The 20,484-nt window shown below is 33.5% G+C and overlaps 5 protein-coding genes across 6 annotated transcripts; 3 read left to right on the top strand and 2 right to left on the bottom strand.

The window, feature by feature from the left end:
• The first annotated feature begins 1,596 nt into the window (after positions 1–1,596).
• On the top strand, positions 1,597–3,690 carry LOC129912006 (transmembrane emp24 domain-containing protein 5-like). 2 transcript variants are annotated; one of them, XM_055990088.1, is made up of 3 exons: positions 1,597–2,018; positions 2,071–2,694; positions 3,173–3,690. In XM_055990088.1, the coding sequence occupies exons 1-3, from the start codon at positions 2,010–2,012 to the stop codon at positions 3,632–3,634; spliced, it is 1,095 nt and encodes a 364-aa protein (XP_055846063.1). In that variant the 5' UTR covers positions 1,597–2,009; the 3' UTR covers positions 3,635–3,690. The 2 variants fall into 2 exon arrangements, with proteins under 2 accessions (XP_055846063.1, XP_055846064.1); XM_055990089.1 differs by having other exon boundaries at positions 1,598–2,018; positions 2,081–2,694.
• A 2,087-nt stretch (positions 3,691–5,777) lies between these two features.
• LOC129910653 (transmembrane emp24 domain-containing protein 1) lies at positions 5,778–6,890 on the top strand. The gene is made up of 2 exons (XM_055988112.1): positions 5,778–5,896; positions 5,963–6,890. The coding sequence occupies exons 1-2, from the start codon at positions 5,888–5,890 to the stop codon at positions 6,656–6,658; spliced, it is 705 nt and encodes a 234-aa protein (XP_055844087.1). The 5' UTR covers positions 5,778–5,887; the 3' UTR covers positions 6,659–6,890.
• LOC129910652 (ribosome biogenesis protein NOP53) lies at positions 6,805–11,274 on the bottom strand. The gene is made up of 5 exons (XM_055988111.1): positions 11,067–11,274; positions 10,825–11,001; positions 10,453–10,767; positions 9,987–10,382; positions 6,805–7,245 (listed from the first exon to the last, which is right to left on the bottom strand). Exons 1-5 carry the CDS (start codon positions 11,183–11,185, stop codon positions 6,891–6,893), a joined length of 1,362 nt encoding a protein of 453 aa, XP_055844086.1. The 5' UTR covers positions 11,186–11,274; the 3' UTR covers positions 6,805–6,890.
• A 1,270-nt stretch (positions 11,275–12,544) lies between these two features.
• LOC129911343 (dnaJ homolog subfamily C member 25 homolog) lies at positions 12,545–14,096 on the top strand. Its single transcript, XM_055989109.1, has one exon. The coding sequence runs from the start codon at positions 12,750–12,752 to the stop codon at positions 13,749–13,751; it is 1,002 nt and encodes a 333-aa protein (XP_055845084.1). The 5' UTR covers positions 12,545–12,749; the 3' UTR covers positions 13,752–14,096.
• A 2,335-nt stretch (positions 14,097–16,431) lies between these two features.
• Positions 16,432–17,929, bottom strand: LOC129911828 (zinc finger protein 3 homolog). The gene has a single exon (XM_055989780.1). It carries the CDS (start codon positions 17,878–17,880, stop codon positions 16,504–16,506), a length of 1,377 nt encoding a protein of 458 aa, XP_055845755.1. The 5' UTR covers positions 17,881–17,929; the 3' UTR covers positions 16,432–16,503.
• Positions 17,930–20,484: the final 2,555 nt, after the last annotated feature.

A 20,484-nucleotide genomic window follows, 5' to 3' on the forward strand; every position in this document is an offset into this window, starting at 1 on the left:
CGAGCGCTGACACAAAACACTGCCTAAAGTGTTTTTGTATGAAAAAAAAATCCACATTTGTTTTTTTTTTTAATTCAAGCAAATTATATATGGCCAGCAAACTTTGAAAAATAATTTAATATTTTATTAAAAAATTGTTTATTTTATAGCCTGTTTTCACTAGGGCAAATGAGATGATTTCGATCAAATTTGCGAAATGAGGTTCGAAATGAGATAATTTCCCATACAAATTTCAAATTTGAAATGAGATAATTATCATCTCATTTCAACGAAATTAGCTAGGAAATTAAGTCAAATCACCTGAACGCTCATAAAATTTCATTGTGAATAGGTCACAATAATGAATTCTTACAAAACGTCAAACTAAAAAAATAAAAAAAAAACCATAGCACATAGCGGTAAAATTAAATTGTGTATATTTTGTGTCGCGTTGGTAAATAAAAATTAAAAATAAACCTTATAATTCCGAAATTACTATGCCAGATCGTAGTGCCACCAAAGGAACCTCAAATCCCTCAATATTCGGCAATTTTTTTTTGAAAAAGCAGGCATATCTACCTGGGAACGAAGGACGTCCATACACCTCTGACAACGAAACAGAGTGGAAGAGCTTGTGTACCATTTCTGGGGAACACACACGAGCGGTTTATGACATAAGTTGGTTCCATCAGACCAATCTGATAGCAACGGCGTGTGGAAATGATTACATCCGCATTTCCAAGCAAGACAGAAGGTTAGTCAAAGAGCGAACCAACATTTATGCTGGTAGCACTGCTGTGAACAAGGCGCATCTGTAAAACGTCCACTGCGTGAAATGGAATCCTTCAGTAGCTGGCCAATTGCTGTCGTGTTAAGATTTCGAATTTAGTTGAATTGTTTTTTGTCCCAAAGAGAGAGGGAATATATATTTTTATTGGAAAATATTAATTATACGTACAAAAATACGAAAAAGTTCTTTGTTTTTATTAATTAAAAGAGGAGCATTCAAAGTTTGATAGAGTCTTGTCTTGCGGAGACCGAGCCCAGGAACCAGGGACATTCTGTCCTGACTGGCATTGATGATGTTTGCTAGACTGCCAAAGATTTGGAACAGCGAGACGGCATCATTTTGTTTTCTGGTTTCATGTTGGTTAATGCAGTCACGAGCTGTAAATAATAGTAAGACAAGGATCAGAACGAGTCTTAAATATTAAAACAATATTGAAATAGAGGCCTTCCATACCTTAAGTCACCTTCATTTTTAAATGTATATAGGTATTTTGAAAAATTTTCAGTTTGTTTTATTTTTTTTTTTATTTTTTGTGTCAAACAAATTTCTTTCAGTCATTTCAGTGTTGACACTTCTTGTCAGTCGAAATGAGGTAATTTGTAGTGAAAACACTTTTTTGCTAATTTGCTAAATTATCTCATTTGGGTTGTAGTGAAAACAGGCTATTACGTTTTATTTGGTACTTTTGCACAATTTTCCCTCTATAAAAAATGAAATGATTCGATGTGAAGTAATCAAAAAGAAGCCAAACAGACCTAACACTTCACTTTGATTGTGAAACAAACTTTTTGGCATTAACAAGAATATATTGAACCACAGTACACATAATAAGGTAATATATTCCGAACGTTGTCAAAATTTGTTTGTCAAAAATGGGCACCAATCTGTTAGGTCGGCCTTTAATTTTTATATTTCAATCGCAGTAAACAGGAAATTTGTTTTTGTTTTAATTTATAAAATGTCATTTAAAAATATTATAAATTGAAAAATAACAAATTTTCTTCGTGTTTCATCGCGGAAAATGATAAATAATTGTTTAAAAATTAGTGGTGTGCGTGGTTTATCGGTTTTTGTGCGTTTTTCGTCGGTATTTTAAACAATTAAGAATTCGGTAGCTGACATTGGTCGCCAAAGTGTCATGTTTTGACAATCTGGCGACCAATGTCAGTTCGGAATATATTACCTTTTTATGTGTACTGTGATATTGAACAGAGGAACATAAAAATAAACCACTATTGAAATGGAATTGGTAAATAAAAATAATTACTTATTTAAAAATCCATCTTATTAAAATATTTTAGTTTATCACAGTACAAATAGTTCTTTTCTTTACTGTAATAAGTTTTACAAGGGCTTACAATACAAAAATGACTATGAATCTCTACGTTAAAGAAGAATGCTTATTTCACCATATTAACACGGGTGAAGTTATCATCATTTCTTATCAAGTCATCCAAGCTATCAAACATGAAGAACACATAACGAATTATGACATGAATATACGTTTTTTCCTATCGGACCCCAATGGATTGAAAATTATTTCTGATAAAAATAAATATGAAAACATTCATCGTTACAAAGCCCAGAAAGATGGACAATATGTATTTTGTTTTACGAATAATTACGGCGCTTTTAACGAAAAAAAAGTGCTTATTGGACTGATTGTTAAAAATGAAGAGGACAACAATGAAAATAAAATACTCGAAGGACTTCCACCAAATTCGTTCAGTTCATCTCAGGTTATCATGGATTCCATTCGGCGTACTAGAATGCATACTACTAACACTCGTAATTTACAAGATGTATTGAGAACCAAAAAAAACTGGGATCTTAATTTCCTCAATCGGAACTATTTAATCATTAATTATTGGTCGTCTTTCCAAATATGTGCCATGCTTTTGATTGGGGGTCTGCAAATTCTTATGGTAAGAATATCGTAGAAAATTACTCATTAAAAACACTCGGTATATAATATGGTCTTATAGAAAAATAAACAATTTTTCAACCCAATTTCACAATAAAAGGGTTTAACGGAACATTGCATATTATAATTTATCTTACACTCTTATAATATTGTCATATGTCGTAATCTTTGTTGTAAAAAAAAGCTTCACCATTGTTATCATCACTGCATGTATATTTCTATTAATATTATCTTATCGATCGGATTAACATTCATTAGATTTTGTATACACAACTGGTTAATACTCCGTTTCCACCAAAGATAAGTAATAGTTTATCATATCTAAAAAGTATGCCTTGTTTGTTGACATTGAGAAGCGTTTTCCTTGTGCTTTGTTTCATGCGTTTTCCTTTTAATTTTCTTCACAACATTTAACAAAAAATCATGAGTGTGACTTCCTAGCAAACTTAAAATAATGACTCTTAATTAATCAATTCCAGATCAAGTTAGAAACGGAGAAAATTTATGTCAAACAGCTGCAAGAAGAGCTGAAGAAAAGAGGTCTTCCCACATGCGGTTCTAAAAAAATTCTTAGAAAAAGAATAATTGATGATGACAAGAGACGAGCTGCACTTGTTTATACCGACGAGCTTTTGAATCCACCAACTCGACTCGACACAAAAGATGAAGAAGACCAAAATACAAGAATTATCTTGGATTCGTGCATTGTTGAAGACAAAGATCTCAGGGCCATTGAGTGGGCTCTAATAAAACGTGGACAAGAACTTCTTGAAAGGGAAAGAATCATTTTAATGAAAGAGACAGAGGTATATGAGAAGTGTAGAAACCAAGATGTGCCTCGATTACAGCTGAATACTGATGCAGATAAATCTAAAATAAATTATCCTGTGAATGTAGCAGGAGAGATACCACCAATGACAACTGATTTGATCATATTATGAATAGTATGATAGGAATAAAAGATACAAATAAATTAAATAATAGTCTTAACTACATATTATGGCCTCAAGCCTTTAGTACGCTGCTAAAGCCTTCTGAACCCCTGACGACACGGAGAAAAAAATAAGATGTTGCGCACATTAACTTTCACCACCTTAAAATAAGGTGATATCCGCTTAAAATAAGAAGATACCACTTAAGCTCAGTTAAATTTAATGTGAGCTTCATCTTATTTTAATGTTCATTTTCATTTAAAAAACCAGATAAAAAATTAAAATTTCAAAATCAAAGTCACATTTTAGCTTCAGTTGCAGTTTATCATATTCATTTCCAACAGTGAGAAAGCACGATGCTAGGCACTCGCCTAGTGACCCAACTGTTGTAGGTTCGATCCCCAGTGATGGATCTCATTTTTAATGTCAAATCGTGATTGATATCTGAACAGGCCTAATTTGCGAAATTATCTCATTTGGGCTGTAGTGAAAACGGGCTATAAGGCTGTGTAGCCACGGCCTAGGCATAACTACAACAGCCACTTTTTGCAAAAAGTGGGAAATTTACAAAAATAAAAAAAAATGTCTTCCTAGCACAATTTTCGTTTGGAATAAACAATAAACTACAAAAATTGTTCTTTACACCAAAAAATAAGCTTTCTGCATCAAGCTATAAAACTATGTAAATGACCTAAAAGTGAAAAAGTGAGAAATTTACAAAAGTAACAAATTTTTATTTGTTTCTAGCGCTATTTGCTTTTTCGAAAAAACTACAATAATTTTTTAAACCAAAAAATAAGCTATTTGCATCATTAAGCCTTAACTACATTGGCTCAAAAAGTGAAAAAGTACAAAAGTGAAAATTTTCAAACGCATTTTTGTATGGTTTTTCGGGCTAGAAAATTAAAACAAATGTCGCAGAAAGCTTATTTTTTTCGTCCAAAAATCAATTTGTAAACTCTTTTTTACAAAAAAATTCCGCTAGCGAGAAAAAAAATATTTTCACTTTTGTACTTTTTCAACAAGTGGTGAATGTAGTAAACCCTTTACTTTTAAGGCTTGGCCACACCGGAGGGTATGCGGTATGGCGGTAACGATATTTGTACTAAAAAAATTCCACACCTGAACGTTGATGTGTCAGTTTGGAATTTTTTTCATACAAGTACCCTCACCGTTACCCGTACCTCTACCGCATACCCTCCAGTGTGGCCAAGCCTTTAATTTTGTGATCGGAAAATGAATTTGAAAATGTTCACTTTTTGACTTTTTGCAAAAAGTGGCCTTAATCTCGAGGGTACTACTTTTTATACAGATTGTATTGAGCTTGCTTCAGAATTTAATTGCTTAAATCAATACTTGCAAGTAAAAAATCAAAATGGCTAGCTTCAAACGCTTTTATACCATAAAAGAACGCCACAACTAATGTTGACGGTTATGGTCTTGAAATGTAGCTAAGAATATTATACAAATGATTTTTAGTTAAAAAATGTTTGCATCCATCATGGATGTAATGGCTAACCACTACGGAGTTAACAAAAAAACAAACAAAAAAAACTAAAGCAACATTTTTGACAGACAGCTACCAAAGGGTATGTACAGTGGTGCCAAATATGCCGATGTCGTTTTTTTGTGCAAAATCTACATAGATAAACAAAAAAACACACCATGAATAAAATAAATAATGAAAAAATATGGAACAGAGTGCCACAGGGTGTAGAATAGGAGAACCGAAATTTGGATCACGAATCGTAATCCTGATGAATAGCAAGATCTCATGTTGTTGTTGTAAAAGATGTTATTAAAATGATCTATATGGATCAATTCAGTTAATAAAAACGGCTAATATTCAGCTGTGAAGTGTGCCAAGTTTATATGTCACCCCTTCAAGCAAACAAGTCCGACCTCGGTCCGAATCCGCTCCGCCTGAGACCTCGACTACGAAACGGGTCCCACGACGACTCAAATTATTATGGAAATTATAATAACCGCTGAGCCGATTTTATATGTATTGGTTTTTTTACCACGATTCTTCCCTCGAATTTGTGTTCATTCACAAAAAGTTGCAAGTGTGTGAGTACAACCCCGTTTTTCTCGTTTTGAGGTCGGACCGTCTTTTCTGAACTCAGTTTTCTTGCTTGAAGGGACTGAATGGCACCATTTCACAATTTCCTGTGAACACTTCCATTTATTTCTCGCTACTCGCTACTTTTTGACATTTCCAAAAAATATTCCGAACAGAGGAAAAAACGAACCCCTATCGAAATGGCTTGGGTAATGCAAATATTTATATTTATTTAATTAAAAAAAAAACCAAATCTTAATAAAAAATAATATTAGTTTTCCAGAATACAAATCGTTCTTTTATTCGCCATTGTAACTTTAACCCGATCCAATGCCTACGACAAAGAAATGACCATCAATGTAGAAGCCGGAAGGCAAGATTGCTTTTTTCATCATGTTAAAACCGGCGAAGTAATCGACATTGATTATCAAGTCATCGACGGAGGTCATGGTGACTTGGACATCAGTTTCTCCTTATCAGAACCCATTGGATTGATAATTGTTTCTGATTATAAAAAATCTGAAAATATTCATCGTTACGAAGCGAAAAAAGACGGAGATTATCGTTTTTGTTTTGACAATAGTTTCAGTTCATTTAACCGCAAAACTGTCTTTTTTGAATTGGTTGTGGAAAAAGAAGGCGACAACAATGGAGACAATGGCCAATGGCATGATATACTCGAAGGACTTTCACCAGAGGAATTCTACGAAATGAAAGTACAAGATATTATGGACTACATTGGACGCATTCGAATGCACATTGTTAAGGCTCGTCAACTCCAAGATGTATTGCGATCCAATGAGGCCAGAGATCGTAATATTGCCGAGCAAAACTACTTCAAGGTGAATTTTTGGTCATTCTTCCAGATTTGTGCCATGTTATTGGTTGGAGGTTTGCAAGTTATCATGGTAAGAAGTATCTTCGAAACAGACTCGAAATTAAAAAAATTCTGGCACAAAATGGGTCTATAAAAAAAGAAAGTAAATCTTTCTAAACATAAACAATGCGCTCGATATAGTTTTTGTTTTATTGTTTTCAACCAAAGAACCATCTTCACTGATCATCACAATCTCTTGTTGCCATTAATATTTTTTTTTCTAAGATTAAACACAACGAGTCTTATAGTAAATATTTTTATTCATTATTTCGTAAAAATAAAATAAAATCCATAAAAAAAAAAATAAAACGAAACGCGAAAATTGATTACTTTTTGTTTTTGTTTTTGAATATAGATACACCTGGTTCCTTGTGTGTATTGCGTGTGAATCGCTTGATCTTTCTTGGTTTCCTCTTTCCGACATCTACACTTGTTGGTAAGATGTTGCGCTTTTGGAAGTTCTTGAAGCGATCCACTAAGAGACTAGACTGCACTTTGACATTTCGTAAATTGCCTGCCAGTTCATTGGGCATTTCGATATCTACATCGGGTTCTTTGAACTTTAAACGTCCAAGACGTTTGGGTTCTGATTTCTTCTTCTTTTCAACAAGTTTACGGTGTTTTTTCAGTTGATTAAGCTGCTCCGCTTCTTCTTCCACTTCAATCTTTAGTTTTTTAATTCTGGGAGGAAAACGCGAGAAATTAGGTTAAAAAAAAAATCACCAGAATATTTGATATCTACAAGTTTTCTTCACATAAATGGAACTAACACAAAAAGAAGTTGAAAATCAAAAACCCATAGGTAAGTTAATAGAAGAATGCTACTAATGAAAATTAAAGAAAAATTCCTCTCCAGAATCTAATGCAAAAGAGAAATAGTTGATATCAATATTTTCTAAGATAATTCTAAAATTGAAGTGCTCATAAACCAGAAGGTCACTGTATAGGGCAAAAGCAAGAACATGGAGAAGAGCGAATGAAAGCTGGGTTGCTTTGAATTAAAGATTTTTCCTTTAATCTTCAAATCAGTTTCCATCAGTTAAGAGTGGAAAATTCCACAACGAGGTACACAGGCTTTATTGCTACATCGGCATAGTCAAAAAGGTGAAAATACAGAGGCATAAATGTTAACGACATGTGAAACGTATGCCTAAAGAGTCTTCATATCCAACTGCGATGGACAACCTGGAATGCTCCTTCGCGGTCGAGCGCTCAAGTGAATAACAAACCTCAACCAATTTGAAGTGCACAACTGACGAGATCATTTCGGTTCTTCATGTGAACGAAATTCTTTTACGGCTCGGTTATGTTATTCTTCTTGTGCCTATACAGGGTGTCCCAAAAAAAACGTCGAAACGAAAACGGTAGATAGGCTAGGTGATAACTGTTATCAGAAAATAATAAAAAAAATCGGAACCATATATTTTGGGAGTTATAGACATTCGAAAAAAAATCGAAAAAATGGTCACCCTGCAACGGTCTTTCATGTGCCGTGACTACAATCTTAACTTTTCTCAATGTTTTCTTTTGCTACGGAACAGTTCTAACAAAAACAAATACAACGATTTTTTTGACACAACAACCAAAGTTAACTATATTTAATAAAAGAACGGACCACAGGGCTCACAAAAATGTTAACTCAGCCGCATCAGTTTTAAAGCAAATATCACTTTTTTGCCTAACTATGTAGTCAAAAACTTTACATGACCCTAATTCAATGAACCGTAGTGTAATATACCTTAAAAATTGGCGTGTTCAATTTCCTTTTCAAAATGGTATAACATTGTTGAGAATATTCCATAAATAATGGAAATAAAAATTTTTTTCTTAAGAAATCCGACTTTTTTTATTAGGTAATTTTTCCATATTATTTAATTTTTGTACAGTGCTGATTTTTAAAAAATAAACAAGCTTAAATAATACTCTAGAGGTAATAGTTGGTAGACTACGTTTTAGCATGAGTTTTTGAATGAAAATAGTAGAAAAACCTATTATTTCGGTCTTTTGACCGGAAATGCACTTGTTAGCAGTGATAACCTACCCTATCTACCGTTTTCGTTTCGACGTTGAATTTTGGAACACCCTATATATTGGCTTAAAATTTACATCCTTCTAATCGAAATCATAATTATAGGTTAAAGTTCGGACAGACGATTACCTCTGTTTGAGATGACATCAAGGCCCAATTCCACCTTTATAAATAACCTTTTAAAAATATTCATGTGAAGGAACAAGTTATAATTTCATAGAAAATTTCTTCGAGTTCATCGGAACAACTTATGACCAATTCCATCAGAACGTCTCCAAGATACTCCCGACAGAATTCAATCAAAGAAGGGATGGTCGTCAATCTCTATTGATGATCTAACTGGCAATGAATAAAGATACTCATCCAGAACTTTAAATGTGCATAACTTCAGAGTGGCTATAACCAATTCTAAGAAGAAAAGCCAAGAACAATTCCGCGTTCCTTACATATCCTAACCTAACCAACTAACTGAACTAACCTAAGGTACTAACCGAACCTACTAACGTCGAGACACATGTAGGTTTAGCCGGTATGCCATTATTAGGTTGAAATTCCTTTGTGACACGGGGAGATATGGATACCTCCTCATTGTGCGTAACGCATTCCTCCGCAAGTAAAGTAAAAAAATAAAAATAACCAATTCTACCAACTATAGGCCCAGTGTTTAATTAGACGTGAAGATATGCAGTGAAGATTTTAAACGAATCAAAGATCCATTGCATCCAGTAACTGCGACACCTGGATTTATTTTATCAAGAAGTAATGACAAAATATCTTGTCGTGAAGCAACAGTTATCAAAAGCCTTGCGCAGGGCTCACAAGTCACAAGAAGAAAGGAACAAAATATTGTGATGAAATCACGTAAAATCAAGTTGTGCTAAACTACAATTAAGTATAACCAACGGAAATAAACAAAATCAACGAGGAGACCTTTTGCTATTGAAAAGCTAACCACAGCATCCTACGCCAAAAAATCTATGACCAAGCGAATACGGGGAAAATTGAAAAATTACGAGTTTTGCTGAAGAAATAATAGGATTCGCAGAACGAACAGAAGCTTAGTTCGGCCCGACCGCTAATAGGATCCTATCAAAACATTTTTGTAAACGTCTAAATTTGATTCAGACAGACAGAAAATGATCATATCTTCTAGACATGAGCGCGAATAGCTGTTGTCTAAGAACAAGATAGCAATTGAAAACTATTGTTTTATGGTGAAAAGCAAAGAGAAAATACACAACTTGTAAGGTGTTCAACGACCTTTCAAAGGAAACGCGAAGAAAATCAGGGAGAAAGATGTTTCCATAGAAAAAAATAGGAGTTAAGATTAGTAGGTTACCATTGAGTGAGACTCCACCAAACACTCAAAAACGACCTTGCATAATTTTCTCACCTATGAATATCGGCAGCTTGTTTTTTTAACTCTTTCTTCTTTCGCAACTCATTTGACAGCACCTTCTGTTCTTTTTGTTTTCGTCTGGCTTGTTTGCTCTTTTTCTTGTTTTCCACAGGCAAATTAATTGGTTTGTAAGGTTTTTCATCAGCCGCATCTTCAACATTTTCTGGTTGTTCTCCTTCCAATTCAGGTGAACCGGTAGACAATTCCTTCACTCGTAGTTGTTCACGTTCTTCTAAAGTTACCTTAGAAAACATGTCTGTAGTGACTCTCTTAAGATGCTTCTCCACCTTTATAATGTCTGCCTCTTTGCTAACAACAGTGTTAATTAGATCTTGATGGGCTTTTAAAGAGGGATTATAACTTGTTCCTGGATGTGGAGGTTCAAATTTCCTACAATTACAAGTTGAAGATAAAAATAAATAAGAATTTTAATAGAAGAACAAATTTTCAAGTAACAAACTTTGCTTTTGTTGTTTTGTGTCTTATGCTATCGTGAATTTTAGTAGAACCCTTTCCGATGTTTCTGAGTGTGTACAAGGCCAAATCCTTACTGACCCATGTATCATCTTTTAGACCTGGTTCTCGATCACGAACATCTTCCTCCTGCCAAATATCTTGCGAGAATTCTCTGTCTACTTTGTTTTTAGATAATTTCTTTTCTAATTTATCATAGAATTTTGAGCGATCCTTGTTCGCTTGGATTTGTTTGTTGGTTTTCGGTTGTAGGATTTCCTGTTCAATATTTCGACCATTTTTCTTTTGTTTAACATGATTTCTGTTTATAAGACATAATGAATTTATAGAAATTATGTTTATTTATGAAAATATATACCTTTTAACAATAGGATCTTGGACTTTTGAAGTATTTTCCAAAGCTGCAAAAGTTCTTAAAGGCTTTAAAGCATTCGCTTTACGCTTTTGTTTTTCAGTTAAAAATTTCTTTTTCGGTTTTGCCGAACTTGACACATCGATCTGGAAGAGATCTTCATCTTTTTTCTCCGAAAATGTTCTGCAAATATAAAATACCGGGATGAGAAAGATTTTTTTTAGGTGGAATAATTTGATTCAACAAACCCGATACGTTCTTCAGCTCGCTGCTCTTCAAGGAAATCTTCTACATCTTTAATATCAGTATGTTTTCTCCAGGAGGCTTTTGTTTTTTTAGAAACACGTTTTTTCTTTGTTGAAGTCATTGAAAATTTTATTTATATTTATAATTTTATTATAAAAATTGTAGATTTTAGTTTTTATCAAAACACGTGTATACTGAATGGCTGTGTCAGAAATTTAGCACAAAAACAAAACTGTCAAGTGTCAAATCTTTAGTACATTTTAAGCTGTGTTCATAATAGGTGCGTCCCACAAAGAGAGATCTCTGAGGGCTCCGAGATTTTTGATTTTCTGTCAAATATTTAGTACACTAAAAGCTGTGTTCATTAGGTGCGTCCCACAAAGAGAGATCACTGAGGGCTCAGAGATTTTTTATTTTAATTGAGACAAAAAATCTCAGCTTAGCTCTCACTTTTTTTTCGAAGATTTCTGAGGCTAATATGTCATTTACTATGTACGAGATTTGGAGTCAGATTTGTGAATCTGATAGCTAAAAGAGGGGGCGAAGAGAGGAAAAAGTGACAAATCTCAGATTTCATGATCTATTTGCAGGGAAAAATCTGAGATTTTTGTTAAAATAGAAATAGAAAACTACATAATATTTTTTCATTATTCAAAAAATATTCAAATTGGTGGTGTACAAATATAAAAGTCTTAAAAACATGAAAAATTTAAAGAAAATTTTTGGAATATGTTCTTTATTTTATTTTGACATTGAAATAATTTCTTTCACAATTGAATATATGAAGAAATGTTTCAGTTGTGTGAAGGTGCAGTTGAAATGTTTGATTTGAAAAAAATTGGATTCATGTGAGAAACTTGTCCCACAAAATTAGTTTGCTATCTTTCAAAATGGCATTGATCCCTCAAAAGTTTTTTCTTTGCGGGACACGCCTATTGCTTTGAGCTGATATATTTTTGCAATTATTTCTCCTCTTTTTTTTCCATCAGTTTCATTAGAAGTGGTAGTTTAATCATAAGTAGATCTAGTACTACAATTAACACATGATCTTCTACTCAAGGAGACAAGAATGTGTAGTTGTTGTACTCGATTTTTACTCACGAGTAAACTACTGCCTCCAATTGAACAGGCCTTCTATAGAGCATACAACTGCTGTACTTCATCACAACAGAAAACTAGTCAACCAAACATTTCTTTTGCGAAAAAGCAAAAACGTTGGTATGATAATTAAAAAAAAAAAAACTACGCTGACTGTGTTTATGTATGGAAAAACATTTCGTCGAAATTCCTTGATCATTTCATGGATATGAGGTGGTAATCATCTCATTTTAAATTAGTACCTATGCCAAATTATCTCATTTTCTTTGTGGAACACGCCTCTTTTGATTCTAATTTCCTGAACTGCGAACTCCATGTCAGAAAAAAAATTCAAAACGAACAAACCTAGCTTTCAAAATTTGGTTATCAACTTTCTGTCGTTGTCATTTTCATTTATGATTTTTTTTTTAATTCGCGAACTTGAGTTGGTGTGTAGTGTGGCTCTTCACTATTCTTCAGACGGTCTGTGAATAAATTTTTTCATGTCACGGCCAGGTCATCGAATCGTTTAACAATTTTGGTACGTGGCACGTGATTGAATTCCAACATCCTTCGTAGTTCATCGAAGCTAGTTAAACCAAGCAAAAATGCTTTCGATAAAAGTCATATTTTGCCTTGTAGTCCTGCTGCCGACTGCATGTCTGGGACTTTTAGAGGGATTATACTGTGGCACACAAGATTGCTACAACGTCCTTGGTGTTACTAGAGAATCAACAAAACAAGAAATAGCCAAAGCCTATCGCTCCTTGGCCCGAAAATACCATCCCGACTTGCATCGTGGCGATGAGGCGAAAAAAATTGCCGAAGAACAATTCAAGGCCGTTGCTACCGCCTACGAGATTCTCAAAGATGATGAATCAAGAAATGACTACGATTATATGTTGGACAATCCCAACGAATATTATGCCCATTACTACAGATACTATCGCCGACGTGTAGCTCCAAAGGTCGATGTGCGTGTTGTCATCGTCGTCACGTTGACCATTATCTCGATCATACAATACTACTCCGGATGGCAACGTTATGACTCGGCTATTAAGTACTTTGCCACTGTTCCTAAATACCGCAATAGAGCTCTGGACATGGCCAAAGATGAAATCAACGAGAAGCTAAATAAGAAAGGACGCAACCGCCTGCCAAAGAGTGACCAGAAGGAAGAACTCGAGAAGATAATACGAAAAGTGATAGAAGAGAAGATGGATGTGAAGGGCGGATATGCCAAACCCTCTTTTATGGATCTTCTATGGATTCAACTGTTAATACTGCCCTATACTATCTTTAAATATGTCGTTTGGTATGCAAAATGGACATGGAAATTCACCATCAACAAACAGCCATATGGAGAGGAGGAAAAGCTCTATATTATACGGCGTTTTATGAACATGGGACAGAATCAGTTCCTTTCACTCGAAGATAAGCAAATCAACGAATACTTGGAACTCGAACTGTGGAAAAAGGAGAACTTTTTAGAATGGAAACAAGAACAGGACGAAGAGATGAAAAAGTCTCTGGCCGAAAATGCAAGATACAAGTCATATCGTCGCTATATGAAAAAGCATGGTCCATCAAGACTTACCTTTGAAGACTAATTTGTATTTAATTAATTATTCTTCCATACACACATAACTGTATTTCCTTTTATAGAAGAAACAAAAAAAAAAACCTACCAAGTTATTTATTTCCATTTATATTTATAAAAAAAAAATAACCAATTTATCTATCCCGCATTTTATTATGCTTGTTGTGTTAGCTGTTAGGACAGAACAGAACCGAAGTAAAAAGATCAAGTTTTATTGATTTTCATAACCCAACATATGGGAATAATTTAATTTGTATTTAATTTCCAATATAAAATCAAAACACTAATTTTTATGTAAATAACAACGCAATCTAATAAATATATGCTCAATTTTAGTATAAAATCTTTTTTAAAACGAAGTTGTATTTTAATTTTTGTTTCCAATTCCAGAGGAGATAATAGAAAGAATTCTTTAAGTCCCCAACTCACAACCCATTATTTGAAATTGTTACTAGTATAATGAAGACATGGGTATAGTTGAAGAAAGACTACTAAAAGGAGGTTATCAGATAAGTATTAAGTTTTGTTATCTATTTTCCCATACTTAAAAGGTTTCCTTATGTCCATTTGATGTTTGTTACATTTTTACCCTGAATCCTATCAACAATTAGTAATCAAAAAAATTACAGATTTTTTTCTGATGTAACTCAGAAAAAGGCAGTGTCCATATTCAAACTTTCATTTGAATAAAAAACTTGTTCTAAATGACTAAATAATTATGTTGCCAAAATTGTATAAGAGAAAAGATGCGATTAAATAACTTGTTTTATTACTATCTTTTTTAATTTGCATTGCAAATTAAACTAACAAAATTTGATTTTGGAAGGGAAACTAAATTATCACGTGTATGGGAACATTGACCCTGAAAATGGAAGGGTAAATTTGCCACAGATTATGTATATATGAATAAAATTTAAATGCCCGATAGTAACGGACGAATTATTAAAGTTGGCTTAGAGGTTTTAAAAGCTTTTTTTATATATTATAATGTCAGGATTAATAAATGCAAACAATTATTTAAAACGTTGATTTTATTCGAAACAACAATATTGTTTGAAATTCGATATAAGAATAAATATATTTTTTAATATTTTACAAACATTATTTTCAAAACTATTTCTATTTAACTTTGATAAAGTATATTCTCAATATAATAATACAGTATAAAACTAATCAAATATATACATAATGGCTATGGCTATTACAATATTAACATTTTTTGTTAAACAAAGCTTAATAAAATAAGATGCACGTATGTATGGTAGCACGCTTGCTTTTATAAAATAAGTAGGATCGATAAAATTATGTATGTATTGCATATACAATTTTTGATCAACATTAGTAAACTGTAATATATGCGAGTTCCATGTTAACATGTTGCCTAGTGAGGTATCCGTCGGAGTAGAAAATGCTCCGATCTCAAACCAATCATGCCTTGAGGTGTGCTTCCGACAGGTACAAACTCCCCGATTCGTAGGAAATCGGATAAATTTCCGAACCGACGGATACCTAGCTGGGGATGACTATTCTTAGCTCCGGATAGAAAGTTGTTCATGCTCACATCACAAAAAAAGTGAGTTACTGGTGAAGTTAAATTTTAAATATTTTTCCTGCGCGTAAACTGTCTCATATTGATTAAGCACCTAAAAGGAAGGTATCCCGTTACTGTCACTATACTATGTTGAATCTGGAAACAAGTTTTAATTCGAAGATTTGAATTCATAGCGCAGATGCCTATGTATTTAGGTACAAAAAATAAAAATCTTTTTTTTTTTTTTATTTTCGAAAAAAATCCAAGGTGAAAAATCCTTTGCTGAAAAAAAAGCATTTTAAAAAACTGTCCACCAAATCTATCGAGTGAGACACTAAAAGAAAGGTATCTCTTAGCTCTATTCATTACTCAAACCAAAAAGTTTCTTTGATTTCTGGTTGCTGAGTTATTTGCAATCGATATATTTTTTGTTCTTCCATTCGAAAGCAGTTATCTTCGGATCAAAGTCTCGAAATAAGGCCTATGCATTTGGGTTCATGAATGAAATCCAAGTTTCTTTGAGGTTTGGTTGCTGAGGATCAAAGTCTCGATACACGTTTTGGTTTACAGATATGAGTTCATAGTGAACATGTATTTGGCCACAAAAATTGCAAATCAATTTTTTTTTATTTTTGAAAAAAATTCAAGTCTACCCCTGCCGAAAAAAAAATGTATTTTAAAAAATTTCCTCCAGATCCAGCGAGTGAGACATCAAAAGAAAGGTCATTTTGAGCTCTATTCATGAATGAAACAAAAAAGTTGTCTTGAGGTCTGGTTCCTGAGTTATTTGCAGTCGAAATATTTTTTTTTTCATTCCGAAAATTTGGTTTGAAGGTTTGAGCTCATAGTGAACAGGTCCATGCATTTAGGTACACAAATGAAAAATATAATTTTTGTATTCTTAAAAAAACAATTCAAGGTAAACCCTTGCTAAAAAAAGAGATTTTCCACCTGTACCAGATCTAGGTGTAAAAAAATCCCTACCTCAGATTTTGGGATAGTCAAATCAATCATTCAAGGACTCAGTAGTATCTTCCTTGACCTTTATCCAGAGGCTAAAGCTCATCCTAGAACCTGCATAATAACAGACCAATATAAAAAAAAATCAGCTGCTTTAACGACAATTTTAGAACTTCTATACTTTTTTTTTCTTATAAATAATTTTTTATTTAAACTATTTGCTTAATAGATTTACATAAACATAATCTTATCAACTATTCTAATTGATATCTTATTGTACATGATGCAAAGGGTACAAATCACTTTCATGTGAATTGGGCTCATCACATTGTTCTTCTTCTTTTGGTTGTATATTCATTTTTGAAGGATCACTTACGTACGACTCAATAAGATTCCCATCATCATACTCCCCCCGAGAGTAAGCAATTGCATCGTTTGGCTTTACTTCCTCGCATTTTCTTATAACTTCTTCCAAAGTTGGATTACGTTTTCGCAGCGTTCCAGTCAAATGATGAGTCATATGATTTTCGAGATATAATTTTTTGGTAAAACCCCGACCGCACTCAGTGCATATGAATTTTTTCTCACCCGTATGTGTTCTCATATGAACTGTAAGGACGTGAGCATATGCAAAGCTTTTACCACAAGTTACACATGCATACGGTCGCTCACCAGTATGCGTCCGTTCATGCTTTATCCGACTGCCATAGTCGGAGAAGCGACGTTCACAGAAAGAGCACTCGTAAGGCTTTTGACCAGTATGCACTCGCATGTGACGTCGCAGTTCGACAGCCGAAACAAATGCCTTGTCGCAGAAATCGCAGTTAAATGGTCTTTCGTTTCGGTGTCTTCGCATGTGACTGTTGAGTGCATGTTGAAATTTGTAACTGTTGCCACAAATTTCGCAAATTTTTGGCGGTTTTGCCTCTGGCGGTCCTTTATGCTTTTTGCTGAATCCCCGTCGAGGGGATCCTTTGGTAGAATCTTTTTCATCCTTTTTCGAATCAGAACTTGGACGGTCCTGTTTCTTCGGACGTCCTCTGCCGCGCTTTTTTGGGATGTTGCTTTTGTCATCCAAATCTTGTTCTAGCTCATTTAGCTCTGAAATCAATTCTAAATTTTCAGTTTCTTCAGTTGTGTATTCTTCTTTCTCATCTTCTTCTTCAATGTCATCTAAGATCTCCGCACCTTCCATATAATCATTTGCATCAAATTCTTCACATTCGTCCGAATATTTAATGTCGTAATCTTCATCTTTAATTTCTTCCTGTTCAACGGGCACTTCTTCTTCTGTGGGTGGTGGTGGTGGAGTGGGTACTTTCTTTGTTACTTTCAGTCCCAATGGAATCTTAATACGAAGTCCACTTATCTCGAGTTTGAGATGCTCTTGACTGAGAATTCCATTTATAATTGAATTGGATTGTTCGCAGTTTTGTCTGAATTTATAGGCAATATTTAAATCATTTAAGCATGGTAAGCAAATACTATTTGGCTGTTCGTTGCTCTTTGTGATGATGAAATTGGAGCATTTCATTATTTTGTCCGCAACAGATAAATTGGAGTCTTCATCTTTTTGGAAGACACAAAGATTGTCGCCTTTCTGCAAGCATACCAAGCAGATATTGTTCCAGTCAACAACATAAGTCATATTGGAATTAGTGCAAATTTAATACTAATAATTAATTGTTAAACATTTATTTAAGTAGAATTATGTTTTATTTATAGTTTATTTTTTTTTTTTGTTAAAAACAATTTTGCTGTACTTGAACTGCAACAATTTTTTGACATTTCTAATCGATGATGCTTTTTGAACAAAGTTTTTATTAAGGTGGCAACACAAGTAGCATTGTTTGTATAACGATGTGATACACCATCAAACATTGACAGACTTGTTAGGTGTGTTCACATTGACGTATGTATGTTGTCGAAAATGGGCTCGAATTAAAAAATAAGCGTATATGTAGAACGTTAGATTCAAAAAGAATAGGGGTATTCACGATCCGATGCAACTGGTCTAGTATCATTGCAAAAGTGTAAAATCTTACAACACTACAACAACAAAATATATGGATTGAAATTTTACAATGGTCTTGCACTTTTGCTATACCCTAAACATATTGCAAAATAAAAATACAATGGAGTAAAATTATTTTTGACAGATGGCAGCTCACCGTCGCGTCGCCCATGATAAACAGTTTGTCTTTTTTATTCTGTTTATAATGGTTGTCGCTACTCATGTCCCGTAATTTAGTTTCTTTTGATGTAAAATAATTAGTGAAAATTAATTAACCCGAACAAAACAAAGAATTAAATTATAAAAAAATGGAAAAAAAGAAGGAGCAACGGTATAGATAAGAAGAGAGGGGCGTTCACGATCTATTGTACAAAAATAGGGGTATTCACGATCTGGTGCAACAGGCCTAGTAAAAGTGTAAAATTTTATTTTTTTACAATAGATCGTGAACGCACCTCTTCTTATCTATAGTAAATATTGAATGGAATCCATGATATGATTTATATCAGCTTCACTCTTTTTTTTACGGAGTTGTCTTTCCACCGATGCTTCTTCTTTTTTTTCAATTTTTTTATAATTTCATTCTTTGTTGTGTTCGGGTTAATTTATTTTCATAAATTACATCAAAAGTAACAAAATAAAAAAGAATAAGAATAAAAAAAATAAACTATTCATCATGGGCGACACGCGACGGCGAGCTGCCATCTGTCAAAAAAATTTTACACCATTGTATTTTTATTTTGCAATAGGGTTAGGGTATAGCAAAAGTGCAAGACCATTGTAAAATTTCAATCCATATATTTTCTTGTTGTAGTGTTGTAAGATTTTACACTTTTGCAATGATACTAGACCAGTTGCATCGGATCGTGAATACCCCTAATAAAATTTTACATTTTTACTAGGCCTGTTGCACCAGATCGTGAATACCCCTAATGTTATTCTCGAATAAATCTCGAGATATAAAAACAATCCGCTGACGGAGGCAGGGGTAGGGTCTCAAATGAGGCTGTGTAACACCTGAAAGCTCAGTTTTGGAAAAAATATCGAACGTAAAAATGCTCCACATACTCGTAGGAGGAATTCGTACGTAGACCTCGTAAAAACGCCGTAATTTTATCCGTGCAAAATCGAACTGTGAAAACTTATGGAAATTTTGCTGTGCAAGCTTAAAAATTTGCATATAAAAAGTTTCACAGAAAAGAATTATTTTCTGCATTTTGACCTTCCCATGTTTGTATATAAAAACCCGAGGGCAGCTTTTCTTGTGTGGCGACTCTCATAATACCGTGTTTTCACTAGAGCCCAAATGAGATAATTACGCAAATTATCTCATTTCAAATGTCAAATTTTATAGAAAAAAAATTGAATTTGAAATTTGAGCTGACCTCATTTGCGAGAGAGCTACTGTGGGTCAGTTGTACAAATATTTAATTCATGGTTCAGTAGCTTTTACCTTCTAGAATCAGTGTTAAAGCTGAGGTTACATAAGTTTTTTGGTGAACGGGCTTCAGGTCAAATGAAACAAATATTTTCTTTTTGTCACAACGTTTCGTCCATGTATATGGACATCATCAGGTGAACAATGGTTTCTATTTAAGCATTGATAAATATTTTTAGAAATGTTTACAAATTATTCACAATACAGTAAAACTTACAAAAATTATTGTTACATTTAAATTAAATAATAAACTTCTTACAACTACACAGTATAAAGTTTAACTTGTCACTTAAACTTTATACTGTGTAGTTGTAAGAAGTTTATTAGGGGTATTCACGATCTGGTGCAACAGGCCTAGTAAAAATGTAAAATTTTATTTTTTTACAATAGATCGTGAACGCCCCTTTTCTTATCTATAGTAAATATTGAAGCATGAATGAAATCCTTTGTTTTTTTTTAACAGGGTTGTTCCTCCACTGTTGCTTCTTCTCTTTTTTCCATTTTTTATAATTTAATTCTTTGTTTTGTTCGGGTTAATTAATTTTCACAAATTATTTTACATCAAAAGAAACTAAATTACGGGACATAAGTACCGACAAGCAGACAACCATAATTAATAAACAGAATAAAAAAGACAAACTGTTTATCATGGGCGACGCGACGGTGAGCTGCCATCTGTCAAAAATAATTTTACTCCATTGTATTTTTATTTTGCAATAGGGTTAGGGTATTGCAAAAGTGCAAGACCATTGTAAAATTTCAATCCATATATTTTGTTTTTGTAGTGTTGTAAGATTTTA

The sequence above is a fragment of the Episyrphus balteatus genome, chromosome 2, assembly GCF_945859705.1.
Source record: "Episyrphus balteatus chromosome 2, idEpiBalt1.1, whole genome shotgun sequence".
NCBI classification, from domain to species: Eukaryota; Metazoa; Arthropoda; class Insecta; order Diptera; family Syrphidae; genus Episyrphus; species Episyrphus balteatus.